An 18,849-nucleotide genomic window follows, 5' to 3' on the forward strand; every position below is an offset into this window, starting at 1 on the left:
GCCTTGGAGGAGATTATGTTGAGAAATAAAAAAAAAAAATTCTTAAAAACGTTGTTTTTCTTGGTCAGGCCGGAAACTTATCAATCCACCCTCGTACATGGCATGAATAATGGACATTTTTAAATTTTTACGTGTAAAATGCGTGTGATTTTATGGGATCTCAAAGGATTTGAAAGATTTAAACTTTTTAAGAGCAATTAAAAAAAATATTTTTGTGCAGAAGTTTAACAAATTTCTAGGTATTTCACATGATTTAAGGAATTGTAAATATTTCGACGGATTCTATTGAATATATAGTGTATTTAAAAAGATTTCCATTGATTCCATAAGATTTCAAAGAATTTAGTAGGATTGTAGAAAACATCAAGAGATTACATTTTTTAAAATGAATTCCTAGAGCTAAAGTCTCAGAATATTAAAAATATTTTAAGGAATTTTTATGGTATGTATTTACAAACTTTCAAGGGATAAAAAGGGTTTTTACAATACAGTGAAACTCTGAGACTGGGCCGGTTTTAGGGCTGAAGGAGGTGAGGAATTACCCAGATATAGGGCCGTTTTGTAGAAAATTTGTTCACTCCTGAGCAACCGCCACTCACCCCGTGCAACTCCTTTTACTCCTACTTGCGGCGCGGCGTCAATTCTCGAAACAACTATATTAGGGGGCCCTATCTCTAGGGTTCACTTTATTTGGAGTATTCATAGGATTTCAAAAGAATTACGAAAATTCAATTAGATTATAAGGGATTTCTATATAATACAAAGGATTAAAAAATTGAAGAGTTTCAAAATTTAATGTTGTAAATTTTGACTTTCCACAATTCAAAATATGAATCCCACCAACTTAGCAGCTTTCAAAATTTAAAGATCTTCGAAAATAAAGTGATTAATTTAATTACTTTGTAAATTAGGTTAGTTTTTTAAATAATTCCCAAAACTTGATATTTCTCAAATAGAAAGTTTTCAAATTTAATGATTTTCAAACTTTAAGTCTGAATACTTCTGTGAATTAAAATGTAGGTTCTTTTACCTTACAGTTTGCAATAAAATTAAAGTGAACTAAAAGGAATGAATTTTCAACAAATTAGATGAATCGTTAACAAAAACAAATTAATATTCAACCAAACAGTAGCATTTTTAGCAACAAAGAAAAAGAAACTTTCTACAAAACAGTTGAATTTTCCACTATTAAAATTAGATTTTCAACGAAAAATATGAATTTCCGAAACAGAAAATTTACTTTCTTCCAGAAAGGACGAATTTTCAAGAAAATACATACATTTTTGACGAAATAGTTGAGTTTTCATCTAAGGAGGTTAATTTTTTCACCAAAACTTTCGAATTTCCAACTAAATTGTTTAATTTTCTACCAAATTATTAAATTAGAGGTCCGAAAATACGAATTTTCTACAAAACAATATAATTTTAAGCAAAAAAGTTAAGATTCAAACGTAACAGATTAATTATAAACTAGACGGTTGCATTTTTAACAAACAACAAAACGTGAAATTTCTTCAAAAAGACAATAGTAGATTTTTCAGAGAAAAGAATGAACTTTTAACGGGAAATAGTTAGATTTTCTTATTGTGTTCTGTTAATTCAGTTAGAATTAAAGTAGGAACACAAAGAAAAGAAAGGAATCGGGAAGAGACTGGGAACCCTGCGTGAAATAAATCTGAATTTTTATGATTTATAAACTGCAAAATAACATCAGAAATAAACATTGAAGTTTATTTCTAATACCTTTAAAATAATTAGGTTAGAAAATTGGAAAGTTTGCTTAAAAACTAACGTTAATTTTCCATTTCACACTTTTTGATTTCCGACTATACGCTTTTAAATTCGGACCACATATAAGTTTAATACACCAAACTCTCGCTTTCAGTCACCCCGTTCTCGGCCTTCCTAGAACTGCTGGCTCACGCAGTTTCTCAGGGGAGTAGGGCGAGAACAGTTGCGACATTATATATGATATAGATGTATATTCCAATAGGGAACGAGTCAGGCGGCCCTCACTTTTTGCGTTTCTATCCAACGAAATCAGTCCAAGACCATTTGAAGGCAAACCCCAAAACTTGACTGAAAGCGAGAGTTTGGTGTACTTGACAAAATTTAATGACTCTGTTTTCATACTATTTCTTCAAATTTGTGACACTATTTACATTTTTGTTATCTCTTAAGTCAGTCAGAGGTCTGCAAAGTATTTAAAAAGATTGATGAGTTTTTCAGGAATTTGTAGAAAAATTCAACAGATTTTTTACTAATTTTATATGAATTATTAAATAATTGTTTGTATTTTCTGTTGCAGAAGTTGAGGAAAGATCGGGTGGGAAGGCGCGAGGCGGAAAGCTAGCGCGTCGGGCGCGTTCTTTCAAAGAGGACTTCCTGGAGAAGCTGTCACAGATGCGTTCTCCAGGAGGTGGCACCGGAGGCGGTGGAAGTGCAACCGTGACCCGAGCGGCATCGCCCTCATCGCCTCGCACTCCTCGTGACAAGGCCGCAGCTGGTGAGACCCTGGATAAAAGTCCTCTTCGTGACCTCCATATACACGTACGCCAGGTACAGTTGGCCCTACTGCACTTTCGCGATGTAGTGTCGAAAAACAAGCTGGAGATGCTTCCGGGAAACGGTACCATCGTCCTGGATACTGTCACGACCATACACACCGTACTCAAGTCTTACCTTCTCTCTGAAAACAGGTAAAACTCCTATTGTACTATAAATAATTGAACAAGTCAATGTATAGCAAGGGTGACCGCAGGTCAGGAAAAATCTGAAAATCAGGGAAAAGTCAGAGATTAAAAAAAAAATGCAAAATTCAGGTAATGTTTGTGTCAAGAATAATCAGGGCTGTCACACAGTCATTTTCAATCACTTTTTTCTCAAATCACTATTTATTTAAATAAAATACCACTTTACTTAATTTTCTTACAATAAATTAACACATGGGTTAAACACTACTAAATTCAGGTCTATGCATATTTCTGAATTTGAATTCTTGAATTTTTTAAAATATTTTAAGGTATTTTAAAATATTGAAAGAAGTTTTAAGCAGATTTCAATAATTTGAAGGGATTTAAAGGGATTTTAAAGATTTTAGAATAATTTAAAACGAGTTTCAAAAATTTGCAATAAATTTTAAAAGAATTTAAAGGATTTGAAATATTTTAGGGTATTTTGAAAGATTTAAAGCATTTTCAAGAGCTTTAAAAAGTTTCAAAGGATTTCAAAAGATTGAAAAGGATTTGAAATTTTTTTGAGAATTGTAAAGGAATCTGTATCATCAGAGGTAGTTAATACCGATCAGTGTAGATGTCATTCCACAATCTGTGAAAAATAGAAATCAAAACTGTCGGTCAAGTTAACTCTTCAAATAACAGAAAATACTTAACGTCATTTTTGACTAGATGGACAATATGTTTTTAAAACAAGTTTTAAAATATGTTTTCTGGAAAAAGATCTTCTCACTGAGCGAAGTGACAAAGGTCTTTTTTGAGAAAAATATAATTTTAACATTTTTGAGAATTTTAAAAGATTCCAAAGAATTTGAAACATTTTACTTGAAATTGAAATTGGACTTGAAATGAAGGGTGAAACCACCCTTAAATCGAGCAAAACACAAAGAAAATGCTTTTTGACGTTAATCTTGGAAAGGGTGCATAAAAAACAAATGATTTTTTTCATCAAAATAGTACTTATAATGTACAATAAGTATGCTAGCATACATTTTTCCTATGCGGGTCATACCTTATGAGTAATCAGCCCTCAAAGTAGGGGGTGAATTTGACTTCGTGGGTGGCACGCTAATTCCATGGCTCATATCTTGCAACAAGATGGGTTTTTTTTAAACAAAATGTATAAGACTTAAATTGTAGAACGGAGAATTCTGCATAATTTCGGTTATATACACTTTTGTCCAAAAACAACCCTCTTTCGAGATAAGAGTTGCGGAAGGAAAATGCCACCTGCGTGGTACAACTTATACCACCTACTCTGACGGGTTATTACCTACTCAGAAAGTATGAACCGCAGAGGAAAAATTTGTACCAGCATTCTTATTGTAAATTATAAATACTATTTTTCTGAAGAAAAAATCATTTGTTTGCGATGCACACTTTCCATGACGAACGTCAAAACGCATTTTTTGGGATTGTTTTGCTTTATTGAAGGGTGGTCTCACCCTTCATTTGAAGTCCAACTTATTTTATTTTATCTACGAATGCCTGAAGGAATATACGGGTTTAATGACATAATCGGAAAAATACTTAGTAGACAAGGAAAAGTTCAATTTAAATGTAGAAAAGGCAAATATAAGGAGGTTTAAAAAAAGAGCGGAAGAAAGAAAGAATGGACAAGGAGATGGTAGGACGTAAAGTTAGAAGAAGCAAGTAACAATAACAAATGGAGATCATAGAGATCATATAAGAGAAAGAATTAAAAAATCGCCAGGGTAATGAAACAGATACAAAAAAAGAAGCTGGCAACAGAATGTGGTAAAGATTCTAGGGATGGATGGATTAGGTAAGCAGTGAGTGAAGAAAGTATTGGTTAGAGGAGCGAATGAGAAAAAATGGATGTGGAAAAATTATGGCAACATTGAAAAAGAAGAGAAGGGAAAGAAAAAGGAAATGGTTTCGCTTAGACTAGGAGCATAAAGATTTATAAGTGATGATTATGTAATGTTATGAGTAGATTAGGATGTGGATATGCTTTCTCTCGCTAGATATAAGGATTTATATAAATGGATGTAAATGGTAAGGATAATATAAAATACGTAAGTGGAAAGATTATAAGAAAAGGAGGTCATGTTATTCCTTAAGGAATACGTTATGAATGAAGAAGTAGTTGTCCAGAAAACTAGAAAGCTAAATTATAAATATAAATTTTGTATATAAACATAATAAAATTCATTATTTTATTTATTTATTTTAGTAATATTTATGATTTCAGTTCAACTTTGGGCTCGGCTACTAATCAAGTATACCAAGCACTTGCACAGTTGTTAAAACTTTGCGACGATGTGCTGCTACATGGAGATCAGTCGTCTGCGTTGGATACTGGAAATGTCAACCACGTTATTGGATTAGTCGAGGATGCTGTTAAAAACTTGGTCACTCTCGCACAAGAGAAAATTTCTAATAGACAAAAACCGCCACCGATAGCTGCGAGTAATAATAGGTATTATGTACAAACTATCATTTCTAATTCGACTCTGCAAAATAATCAATTTTCCATAAACACATAAAGAAATATTTAAATATTGATCATTTTCATATCATTCGTTTTTTACTCTCCCTATATAAATTCAAACTCTTTTCAAGTAAAGTTTATTCATCCTGAGCAATTGTTATTGATTAATTTACTTAATCCGTTTCAGATCATCGGGTTATAATTCTGAGTTGACAGCGCAAAGGAATTCTCTACCCGACATTCCATTAACGCCAAGAGAAAGACAAATTTTGGAACAGGCAGCCACATCAAGCAGCTTAGTTCGAGGTTCACATAGTTCAGAATCTATCTTAAGAGATTCCAGTCCACCTCCGAAACCACCTCTTCCAGATAGGTAAGATTACTTTATTTTCATTCTATTTCCATTTTGCTTAGCCCTTATTTCGTACATAACCAAAGTGGCAATTGAACCGGGAAAACCCTGGAAATTTCAAAGAATTTATTTTTTCACCGGGAATTTTTTGAATTTTTAAATTTATTTCTTAACCTTTGCAATTATGAAAGCATTTAGTTTGCATTGCTTCAATTCCAAACTCTTTTGCTTTGAAAACTTTTAATTTTAGATCTTCTTTTTAAAGCTAACATTTTCAATTTATGGAATTTTAATCGCCTTGTCTGCATTCACCGTAATTCGATGAACCCAGAGTAGTCGGGAAAGGGTTTCCAGATTCATCGAAATTCGGTCAGCGTATCATAAACATTTTCGCTGAGCCTGGACAATTCGAAATTCAAAATTCAATTTTAAAGACTTACCAAATTAAATATTAAAAGCGTTTGAATTTGAAAGTTTTTGATAAAAAATGTTGTAAGTTGATTAATTGTAAAAGATAATTGATTATTTTAAAAAATGAACTGTAGTTCAAGTGTTAAAAGTGTATCTCCGCGGAAGAAACAGATCTAGAGCAGGAAGTGTTCAGTACGCCGAAAGAAGAGATAAAGGAAAGGAAGGCAAGGAAGGCAAGGGGAAGTATAAAAAAACTATAGAAAAGGAAATATGAAGAGCAAAAAGCGTAGGTTCAGTCGAGGCTTTTATCAAAAGAAAGAGAGGGGAGAGGGAAAGCAGCGATTGAGAAGGAAGGTATCGGGACGAGCGTGAAATATCAAAAGATGTTGAGATCGCCGCCGGAAAAGCAGAATTTGGTAGGGAAGAGTTACAATAGTGAGGGGGCTGATGGAAGCGGGGATGAAAGTGAAGTTACGATGAAAGAGAAAAGACTGAAGGAAATTCGCGAAGTGATGATAGAGGTAATGGTGATTTATGAAGAAAAGCAGGAGAAAAGGGGAGAGGAATTAAAGAAGGAAATTAGGCAGAAAATAGCTGAAGTTAAGAAGGAAATAAAAAAATAGGAAGAAATCAGGGAAAAGCTAGAAAAGAGGATGCAGTCATTAGAACAAAAGCTAGAAAAGCAGAAAGAAGATAATAATAAAAAGGTAGAAGAGATGCAAGGTAGGATGAAGAAACTTGAAAGCTCGAATCGAGATTGTGGTGGGGGAGAGAGTGAGAATAAGGAGATGGAAAGGCTGAGAAAAATAGAACAAAGAATAGAAAGGAAAGAGAGGGAAGAAAAAACTTAAACATAGGGATAAAGGGTATAAGATTATAGGGGAAAGAGCTGAAGGAAGGGGTGGACGAAGTACTAAAAAGGATTGGTGCTAAGGTAGAGATAGAGGAAATGAGAAATGTAGGAAGGTAAGTACGAAGAGAGGAGATAATGGTACTGGTGAAATGAAAGAAATGGGAATATAAGAGGGAGGTGATGACAAAGAAAAGGTTATTATATGGAAGTCCGGAGAGAATAGATGATGATTTGACATGGGTAAAAAGGAAGATGCAATACAAATTGATGAAAATAGCAGAAGAAGAAAAAAAAGGGAAAGAGAACATGGGTTAAGTATGGGAGAATACAGATAGACGGAGTGTGGTGGGATTGAGATGAAGAGAGGGAACAGATAGTAAGAAATGAGGTGCAGGGAAACTAGGAGAGGAAGGAAAAAAGATGAGAAACGAAAGTAGGGAAGAATGGAAGATTGGTTACTGGAATATAGCAGGATTGGAGAGAAAGGAAAGGGATTTTATGAGACATTTGACACAATTGGATGTAGTCATAATGATGGAGACGTGGCTAGATGAAAAGGGATGGGAAAGAGTAAGGGGAAGGTTACCAAGAGGTTACAAATGGCAAGTGCAAAATGCAAAGAGGAAGAATAAACAGGGCAGACCAATTGGAGGAATGGTGATGGAAGTGAGGAATTAATTTATAACAGGGAATGATAAGAAAGACAGGAAAGAACAAAAAGAAGGATTAATAGTAGAAGAGGTAATGATGGGAGAGGAGAAGTGGAAGGTAGTGGGAGTTTATGTGAACGGTAATATGCAGGAGAAAGTGGAGGAGATGAAAGAAATGATTGAAGAAAATAAAGAAGAGAGTAGGCTGATAATAGTTGGGGATTTCAATGTGAGAACAGGTGATAGGGGAGGAAGAAAATAAGGAGAAGAGAGAGGAAGAAAATGCAAAGATAAGGTACTAAATGAGGAGGGTAAAAAGTTGTTGAAAAGCTTGGAGGAGTTGGGATGGTATATCTTAAACGGAAATATAGAAGGAGATGAGAAAGGAGAATATACACACTCAGGAGGTGAAAGGGGAACGGTAATTGATTATGTGTTGGTGGATGATGAGGTAAAAGAGAAGGTTAAGAAACTAGAGATAGGTGATTATATTGATTCGGATCACTTTCCCTCAATAGTGAAATTAGGGGGACAAATAAGCAAGAGCCAATATGAATAAAAGGGGAGCAAATGTAAAAAGTGTAGGAAAAGGGAATTGGCCAAGGGAAGGAAAAGAACAGTTTAGAGAAAAGGTCAGAAATATCAAAATGGAAGAGGGAAATGTGGACCAGGAGATGGAAAAAATGATAGGAGAAATAAAAATAGTATTAGAGTGCACAAGAAAAAATGAAGTTAGTAAAGGGGGGAATAGAAGTGGATGGGATGAGGACTGTAAAAAGAAAAAAAGGAGGTCAGAAAGGAATTAAGAAAGTGGAGAAAAGAAAAAAATAATGGGAAAGAATATAGGGAAAAAAGAAAGAGTATACTGAGTTGTGTTATCAAATGAAAGAGGAAAAGAATAAAAGGTTTGAGTAAGAGGCGGAGAAGGCTAGGACGGAAGAAGAGGCATGGAAGGTAGAAAACAGAGAAAGAAAAAGAAGAAAAAGAGTAAATCCAGATATTGAAATGGTAGAATGGAAGAAATATTTTTTGGATTTGCTAGGAGGAGTAGAGAGAAAAGTTTTAAAGGGAGGAAAATATGGTAGAGAAAGAGCTGAGGAAGAGGACATATCAAGGGAAGAAATAGTTAAGGTTTTAGGAATAATGAAGGATGGAAAGGCACCTGGCATAGATGAGATTCCAAATGAAGTATAGAAATGTGGAGGTGAGGAACTAGAGGAATGGGCATGGATAATGTGTAATAGAGTATGGAGAGGAGAAAGATCGAGTCACCGAATCAGACAGGGCTTAGAAAAGGAATAGGGGTAATGGACAACATACATGTTATGAACTATCTAGTAAATAAAAGAATTAAAAGGGAAAAAGGGGCAATGATAGCAATGTTCGTGGACTTAAAGGCGGCTTTTGACTCATTAGACCGAGGCGAAATAGAAAAAGTTATGGTAAAAAAGGGGATACGAGAGGGATTAATAAAGAGAGTATCAGAAATGTTTAGAGACAAAAAGCAGGGTAAAGATAGGAGAGCAAGTAGGAGATAGTTTCTGGTTGGTGAGAGGTGTGAGACAAGGATGTCCTTTGAGCCCACTTTTATTTAATTTATTAATATCAGACTTGGTAAAAGATATAAGGAAAAAAGGTTGGGAAGGAGTTAGGCTAGGGAAGGAAAAGATATGTACACTGGCTTACGCAGACGACATAGTGTTGATGGCAGAGGATGAAGAAAAGATGGCGGGATGAATTGCAGGATTAGAGAAATACTTAGATGGGAAAAAGCTGAATGTAAATGTAGAAAAGACAAAGATAATGAGGTTTAGAAAAGGAGGGGGAAGGAAGAAAGAATGAACAGGGAGATGGAAGGGAATAAAGTTAGAAGAAGTAAAAGAGTATAAATATTTGGGGTATGTCTGGCAAACGAATGGAGATCATACAGCTCATATAAGAGAAAGAATAAAAAAGCAGCAGAGGTAATGAAACAGATATGGGGAATAGGAAAAAGAAGGTTAAAAGAAATTGCAGAAGGAGAATGTGGTTATTTGATACGCTGGTATGGCCGGCATTAGGTTATGGAGCAGAGATATGGGGATGGAAAGAAAGGAAAGATATTGAGAGTTTACAAGAAAGGTATATAAGGTGGACACTAGGGGCAGGCTGGAGGACGCCAGGATACATGGTTAGAGAATAAGCGGGAAAGAGGGCATGGAAATTTGAGACGAAGCTTAGGGGGATAAAGGGAGGGGAGTTGGCGAGAAAGTGTTTGATGGAGGTAGAAGCGAAGAGCGGGAGGGCGATCGAATTAACGAGATGGGAAGCAGAATGGAGGGAGTTCTTTAATGATAGAGAAATAGAAGACGGGACTGGAGTAAACTATGAAGAACTGGAAAAAAGGGAGAGGGAAAGGCAATTAATACAAAAACGGGGGGTGATTGAGGAATCAAAATACAATAAATGGTAAAAATATAATAAATGATAAAAAGGAAGGAGTGCCAAAGTATTTAGAAAAGGGATGGAAGGAGGAAATATGGGAGCATGTATGGGAAGGATGTAGGAGAAGAATGGAAGATAAAGGAAGCTGCTTAGAGAATGTGGTTAAGATTCTAGGGGAGGATGGATTAAGAGAAGAATGGATGAAGGAGGATTTTGAACGTTACAATTTTTTATTTTCCATTTAATAATATTGATGTATAAGTAACAATCGAATAAATATTAATTTAAAATGACTTGAAATAAAAATAACTCAACTTAGAAAGATTTATGTAATAAAAAAGTGTTGGATTTAATAATTCTAATTTAAAAAAAAGGAAATAAATGTTGGCATTGCATTTTTTTCCGAATTTCTTTTTTTTTTAATCATTTTTATTGACTTGAAGCGAGGCAATTTTTTTTCTGAGTTGGAAGAATCTTTTTTGTGTTCGCATTTTTATCAAGTTTGGAAAGAACGAAATTTTGATGATTTCTTTCTTTTTATGAAATGGAAGAGGCCATTTTTGCTTATTAGTATTTTTATAGAGTTTAAGGGTGGAACTTTGTATTTTCAATCTTCTTCTGAATTGAAAGAGGGTAATTTTGTACAGGGTTGGCCATATTCGACGAAAAGATTTGGCAACACTGTAACTTTTGACAGAGATGACAGATCGAGAAATGACGTAGCACGTTTGAAGCATCAGTCCAGGCTCTGGACACTAGTATAGGAAAACGCGGTCACTTGAATCTATCTCTCTCACTCCTTTACTGTTTACCAAATCACAGCTGTCGAATGTTTTGAGTGTCTTGTGTTTGTTTGTGGTGTCCAGTGCTGTCAGAAAAATACTAAAAATGAGCTTTTTAAGTGATAAACAGAAGTGTTCAGTTTTAAGCTGTCCATCAACTCGCCGGGAAAAGTATCCGTGGTCAAAATTAAAAACCATATTTTTCCGTATTGAAATTATTTTTTGACGGAAACTTTTCCTTACTTTTGAACCAAATCAGATGAGAAAAAATATTTTTTGGAGCAAAACCTCCATATTTTTTGTTTCATAAATTTAACGAATTCGGCGTTTATCAATTAAACAATGCAACAACTAAGTTTACAACATTTATAAAAGTAATTTAGGATCCAATGTTTGTGAAAATAATTACAAGTTTCGAATAAAAACTGCCTTCAACCATACATGAATCATCTTCTTATTTCTTCAAAACATTTTTTCTAATGGAAAAACCAATAGAAAAGGCAAACAGAAATACATAAATAATTAACTAACCAATTCTTTATGTATTTCTATTTGTTTCTTCTATTAGTTTTTCAATTTATAAGTTTTTAAATTAAATCATCTAGAAATCATCTGGATATAATCTCAAGCATCTTTTATCTTATCTTAAAAACCTGCGGGCTTGTTAGATGGCGCCACAGTCGAATATACGCGACTGCTTCTAAAGCATTGAGTTACCAGAGCCTGCATCAGTCTAAGGAGATTGTTGCCATGGAGCAGTACACTCCACGCGAACGCTCTCAGATTGTTGAAAGTTACATTCAACAAAACAAGTCAATTGTGAAAACTCAACGTGCATGGAGTGTTCAGAACACTAGCCCGTACGGGTGCGATATTTTCATCCGATCGCCTTGGTCGCTTTTTATTTGGACGCTTGGGATTAGTAGATGCCTCACCTGATGAAAATCTTTGATACAAACGATACAATGTAGTCGCAGAAGGCGCGGTTTTCACTTCATTTATTTTTCTCCATGCACGTTGAGTTTTCACAATTGACTTGTTTTGTTAAATGTAAATTTCAACAATCTGAGAGCGTTCGCGTGGAGTGTACTACTCCATGGAAAAAATCTCCTTAGACTAATGCTTCAAACGCGCTTCGTCATTACTCGATCTGTCATCTCTGTCAAAAGTTACAGTGTTGCCAAATCTTTACGTCGAATATGGCCAACCCTGTATTCTGAATTTTTTTGAGTTGAAAGAGGGAAAATTCTGGTTATTTTTTTTCTCTTCGAACTGGAGGAGGCTATTTTCTTCTTTTAACGTTTTTATTCTATGGCTGGACGGGACAGGGGCACATTTGATATTTTTTGTTTTATTTTTAACATTGAGAGCATTAAAAATGCTAACGTGAATTTATATTTTTTAACCGGAAATCTTTGAACTGTTCCATATACAATAGTTATAAATTATTCAGTTTAATGGCATTTTCTTTAAAGTTTTCCAATTCAAAAAGTTTTGGAGGTTTTTCATTTTATACGTTAAATTATTGAGCATCTGAATTAAAAATGACAAAATGTTAAAAAATTTTCGTCTTCAAATTTAAAGTATAAAATTTAAAAGTGTTCCACTTTGAATTCTTCCATTTACAGTTTCGTTATAATTACTTTTATCTTTATCTTTAAAATTTTTCTAGAAATCCCTTAAAATGTTTAGAATCGCTAAGAATCCCTTTAAATTTTCTTTAAATTCATTAATGTTACAATGTACACTAGAAATCCTTTGAAATCTTTGGAAATCCTACAAAATTGGTTAAAATTCTTTGAAATATTTTTTGTGTTTTGAAATCGTAAAAATCAATTTGAAAACTTATAAATTGTTTAAATACCTTTAAATCTTTGAAATTTCTTGAAACCTTGCTTTAGAAATTCCTTGAGATACCCTCAAATCCATTAAAGTCTTTAGAACCGTCAGAAATCCCTTAAAATGTCTTTTTATTTGATTTATATTCCATAGTTCTCAAAAAATCCCTTGAAATGTTGGGTTAAAATCCGTAATGATATCCGTAATTGAAATCCTTTAATTTTGTGAAATTTTTTGAAATATCTTAAAATCCCGTCGAATTTAATTTTGAAATGTTTTTAAATCTATTCAAAACCGTTGAAATCTTTTTAAATTATATGAAATATTTGTAAAAAGTTAAAATCCTTTTAAAAGCCTTAAATTCCGTGGAAGTCCCTGAAAATGCGTTGAAATTATTTGGAATCCCTTAAAACCTACTGTTATGTTTAGAAATCTAAGCTGAGTAAAGAAATAGATCATTCGTTTCTACTTCCTCTATTTTTTGCACGAACTCTTTCAACATTATGAAATTCTTTATTTTAGTACTGTTTTTCTTATAATAAATTTTCTAAAATTACAAAAAAAGCATTATTGGAAAATCATTATAGACCTATTGGCGAGGATATTTTGGGAATGATTAAACTGCGATAGCCACATGGTGACAAAAATCCGAACTAGAAAGAATAGGTACGATTTTAAAAATGCATTTTAATTTGTACATAAACGTGTTTGAACGATTTTTTTAAAAATTTAAAGTATTTCTTGGATAGTGCAAATAAGATTTTATCGAAAATAAAGGGTTTTAGATGAAATTTACATCTTATACAGTGAAAAAAGCACATTTTTAACAGAAATATTTTTCTAAGAAAAAGAAATTATTGTACTATTTATTGTAATTTTCAACAGATTATAAACTTAAATGGACTTATTTTAAAGCAAAAATTAACGCAAAATAAATTTTATTAATTTATACATGAAATATATTTACTATTTAAAAGTATTATCTAAAAGTTAGGTTAGAATTCGTATTTCAATTCCAATCGTCTATTATTCGTGTTCTTTGCATAATCTGGACAAAATTTGTCGCTAAATATATTAATTGTAAGCTTAAATAAACTTTATTTAAAATTACAATAAATTGAAACTTACATAAAATAGTGAAATAACTTTTTTTTGTTTAAAAACCTTTTTTGACAAAAATAGGTTTTTTCACTGTGTAAGGTGGAAATTCTCTCTAAAACGAATTGTTTTTTGATGAAGATTTGTTTTTAGTATTTCAATAATTGTTTTAAACTTCACAAAACAATCGTAAAAACACTTTTGTGCAAAAATGAAAATGCAGCTTTAAAATCGTACCTACTCTTTCTAGTTCCAGTTTTCGGCACCAGGTGGCAAGATGGTAGACCACCATTCCCAACAGGGATTTTCCTATTTTATTTGTTGTAAGAGGTGATTAAAAGGTATGTAAAATATTACAAGGGATGGTAAAGGATTGCAGAGAGATCGTACACCAGATTACAGGAATAATGAACCCCTCGATAAAATCTTCCAATTAATTATAATACTCGACAATTTTTTTGTTTTATTTGCAGAACTATTTGCGTATCCGATGAAAATAGTTTTTCTGGAACGCCGCCTCCTTTGCCACCAAAAAGAAGAACCCGAGCTCAACAATTACTGGATGAGACCGAAGGTATTTTAGCAGCTAGTCTCGACAGGGTCTCGCTTCGTAGCAGATCTCCAGAGGACTCGTCGTCCCTCCTTAGTGCATCTGCTGGAAGTTTAGATTCTGCACTAAATCATTCGAGAGATGAGGATGAAATCCGAGCAATTATGGGACCAAACGACGAGTCTCTTAACGACAGTATGGATCTCAGTTTAATGGCAACGATACAAGGTATTTTTCTTTGATTATTTCTACGCCTTTTTTCATTTGTTTTGTATTTTTATCCCGAAAGACGTCATTTCAATTGAGGTAGATGGTAGACACCAAACGCTGAGCTAAAGCTTCTAATTCCGAGTGAACTGTAATCTCGTCAAAATGTAAAAAGGTTTGTAATTCAATATTTTGTGTGAGATGCACAGAAGACAAAATTTTATTCATATTTTGCAACTTGAAATTATTTCAAGGGGTACAAATTTTAATTTTAGTTCTAACAACTAAATGCGGGATGGCTGCTGGACCGTGAAATCGGTCAAACCGTGACATAACCGGGGATTTTATGTGGCCGGCAAAAACCGGGAAATGATAGTGAATTTATATCTTGACCGGGTATTTCACAAATTTTTAGCAAAAAAAAAAACTGTCCAAGTTTGAAATTTAACAATTTCTTAAATAATCAGTTGAATTTTCATCTTTTTTAATTATGATATCACTCAGTTTACAATGCGTAATTCGAAAATCTTTCACTTACAAATTTCCATTTTGGATTTTAATTTTAAGCGTACATTTTCCGTTTAATGAATTCTAAAAGGCAGTTTTAAAGACTTAAAAAATAAAAAATGAGTAGCGTTTGAAATCGACAAGTTTGGATAAAAAACCCTTTTTAGTTTATCAAATGTATGAATTATAATGATTTTTAAAACTGAACTATATAGTCAGGATTAACAAATTTATAATAATTGATTTCACAAAAAGATTTGGAATCAGTTAATAATTTTAGAATTTGCAGATTTCAACGTTAAAAATTAAACTTTTTCAATTGAAAAGTCTTATTAGTTAATCAAATTAAACGCTCGATTGAAATTTTATGAATATTTTCATTCTTAAATAATTTCAAAATAATATATTCATAAAGAAAAGCTTTTATTAAATTTCAAATATTATTTCAGCCTTAAATATTCCATCTTTAAACCATTCAATTTGAAATTTTGTGATAAAAAAAGACCAATTACTTCACGCTTATAAATATTTCATTGTTCACTCAAAATCATTAATAATAAATTAAATATTTAAAACCAAACAAAAAAATTTAATTTTGAACGTTTCAAATGATTTAAACGTGTCTTCGTGTACTGACGAAATCCGGCAATTCGTACCAAAATTTCGATGCAAATAGCCCATGGCCTAATTTAAAACAAAATTTAGATGTTGGCAGATTTCGAACAAAAAAATGAGAAGTTTTTCAAGAATTTTGAAACGATTCAGAAGAATAAAAAGCATTTTCTTGGAAATTTGAAAATAATTTTTTATTCAAAAAATTAATGCAAAGAATATTTAAAAAAAGATTTAGAAAAAATTACAGAATTATGAAAACTGAACGGGAAGGTTTTCAGTGAAATTTTTTTAATTTGGCAAGATTTAAAAAAAAATTGTTGGAAAAATTTTAGGAGAAATTCGAATCATTTAAAAAGATGTTTAAAAGTACTGAAAAAATTTGCAAAATAATTTAAAATTTGAAAAGATGTAAAATAACATTTAATTGTTTCAAGATTTTGAAATGAAATTTTCAAGCATTTTAAGGATTCTTAACTCTTTAAAATGAAAATAAATTAACTTTTAATTTAAGAAGTGTTCAATTTAAAAAAAAAATGTAGTCGTTACAATTGTACTGTTTCTATCTAGCTTAAAATTACTTAAAATGATATAATTAAATTTCTTTCAATTTATTGATTGATTCTTTCATTTAGTGCAGTGAAGATGATAACGTAACGTGGATTTATGTTTTTGAGACTGAATCTGAATCTTTAAAGTTTTAAACTCTGTACTGTTTATGAAAGTTTAAAAAAATTATTTGACAGTTCAACTGCATTTAATTAAAAACTTTTTCAGTTGAAATATGTTATTAGCTTCCATTTTTACGTGTTAATTATGGAGAATTTTAATACAACATTTTTGAATTAAAAAACGTTTGGACTTGAATTTTAAAAGCTTAAAATTCAAAATTTCCACTTCAATTGCTTTAATTCGCTCATCAATTTTTATTAATTAAAATGGAAAAACCTTAAGCTTCAAGGTTAGATTTTTTAAATTTCATTGACCGTGAAAAATGTTTGTGAACCGGGGAGAAAAACCGGAAAATGACCTGGAGTTTTGTTTTTCACTAAAACTGCCACCCTGTAAATGGAATCGTTTATAATTATTATAAATCCTTCCCAAATAAAAAATAATTAATACAGAAAGATCCGAATTTCAAAAGAAAATTAAATCTTGAAAAAAATTCTAGCAGGATAATCTCAAAATAAAAATAAGAAATGTACATAACTCAAATTAGAAAAGAATTTACTCTAGAAAATTGTCTGAAATGAAATAACTTATGATTTTTATTTGAATAATTGAGGTTTTGATATTTAAAGAGAATTCAAATTACTCTAAATTTAGATTCTTTTTAAAGCTTACAAAATAAATTTTCTTAATTTCCAAAGTTTGAATTGTATATGCTTTAAATTTTAGTCGATTTCAAATTTAAATGTCTCTTTCATTGTTCTTCATTATTTTATTGCTTTCATGCTCTTCATTCAGCAATGCAGATGTTAGAATTTGACGAAAAGCTCAAAATGACAATCTAATCTTTTTTGGGGTAAAAAGCAATAAAAAAATATAGTGCTTTATTGTAGAAATTACAAAAATTGCAAATATGAGATTTAAACATTATTCATTAATGTAATTGCAAAGTTTTCTTTTTTTAAAATAGTTTGAACTAAAAATCCTATCCGATTCAAAAGGAGTAATATAGAAAGGGTTCCATTTTTTAAGGAATCAACATATAAAAATTTCGAATTTGAACATAATTCTACTTACAGAAATTTATTTTTTATACATTTAAATAAGAACCATCTTCTATTCGTAAATAATTAATTATGACAATAATTAGAAAATTCTTCAAATTGAAAAGTTTCAAATGAAAAGCTTATTTCCATTTCTGAAATGATTTTAATAATCTCTTTCTTTGAACATATTTAGGTAGTTCAATGCATAGAAAACAAGGCTTTAAATAGAATTAGAAACAGAAAATCCTTATAATTTAAAAATGTTTAAAAAATAAAAATCTTCAGAGTGTAAGATTTTTATTACATGAAGATAATTATATTTGTTGAAATTAATTATTTTTTTCAATTCTAGGACCACTAAATTGAAAGGTTTTATTACTATTGAACATAATTAAAATCATCAAAACTAAGTTTTGAACATTTGAAAATAATTAAATGTAAATTTAATTTTTGAACATTGAAAATGATCGAGATTCAAACCGGAGTTTGAAAATTTAAACCACATTTTTTCGAAATTTATTCATTTATTTTTGAAAACCTTCCATATTAGATTTTTATTTTTCCTATTTTTCTTTTCATCATCTTTTTTCTTTCCTTAAAATTTCACCCTTTTTTGAATAATGTTCTCTATTTTTTAGCAATAGGGAATCTGAGGTCTGCAGTTTATTCTTACCAAGACTTATAAATAATTATGAGCAAGGATTTATATTTCCTAGTTCGTTTTGTTAATTTACACATACTTGTTACAATTTTTTAAGAAATGTAAATTTGTGATTTTCAAATTTTCGCAAATAACCAGAACCTAAAGTCATTTTAAACCTAACCAGATATTTAAATGTATATTTAAATCAGTATTGGCTAAATGAAAAATATAATACCTGTGAACTTTTTCTCTCACTTTCAAAAATTCAATTTTTCTAGAGTTTTGAAGTCCTTTTGGGTAGTTCGTCAGTTTTCATTAACTATTAGAAGTAGTCATCCCCTACTTATCAGAACTTCGATATTTTTTGCACATTACTTTACATACAAAAGAGTTCTTGAGTTTAAAGCTAATATAATTTTGAAGAGCAAATCAAAAACATAAATTTTACAATATTTTTTTTTTAATTTCCTTATTTAAAGAAAATGTTTGTCAACATTTGCAGAAGTTCTTATTAGAATTCTACCCCTACCCCATGGAAGGAGTTATATAAAAACTCGTATAACACTTTTTGTTCAATTCAATATCCAAAAAGTTAAAGCAGTTTAATGTGACTCCTAGAACTGTTAAAATGTTTAAATACATATGTTTTGTCTTATTTTAAACTGCTGTAGCTTTTGTGAATTTTGAATATATGAAAAATGGCTAATTTTATAAAAGTTTCAAATAGAACTCATACGGAAGGGAACAAAACTTTAATATAGAAGTCCTGGATTTGGTAACATTTTTAAATGAAAAATATGAGTGGAAATTTAAACAACTCTAGCTTTTTAAATTTTGGATTTATCAAAAGGTGCTATAAGAGTTTTTTATTGAACTCTTCCCGGGTGTGGGGAGAGGGGGGGGGGCAGAACTCTGATCAGATCTCGAGAAACTTAAAAAAAATTGTTATCCAAAATATTTAGAGCAAGTGAACCATTTAAGACCCATTGGGAACTTTAGTTCCCAAAACACGTTAA

General features: G+C 31.5%; 1 protein-coding gene across 1 annotated transcript in view; it reads left to right on the forward strand.

The window, feature by feature from the left end:
* The window catches only part of LOC117180588 (guanine nucleotide-releasing factor 2), a 138,390-nt gene that overhangs the window by 100,464 nt on the left and 19,077 nt on the right, over nt 1–18,849 (forward strand). Inside the window, exons 3-6 of the mRNA XM_033373081.1 lie at nt 2,309–2,699; nt 4,951–5,178; nt 5,378–5,563; nt 14,073–14,377. Coding sequence (XP_033228972.1) covers nt 2,309–2,699; nt 4,951–5,178; nt 5,378–5,563; nt 14,073–14,377 — 1,110 coding nt within the window. The remainder of the gene's footprint in view (nt 1–2,308; nt 2,700–4,950; nt 5,179–5,377; nt 5,564–14,072; nt 14,378–18,849) is intronic.

The sequence above is a fragment of the Belonocnema kinseyi genome, chromosome 9 (assembly GCF_010883055.1).
Source record: "Belonocnema kinseyi isolate 2016_QV_RU_SX_M_011 chromosome 9, B_treatae_v1, whole genome shotgun sequence".
Classification (NCBI taxonomy): domain Eukaryota; kingdom Metazoa; phylum Arthropoda; class Insecta; order Hymenoptera; family Cynipidae; genus Belonocnema; species Belonocnema kinseyi.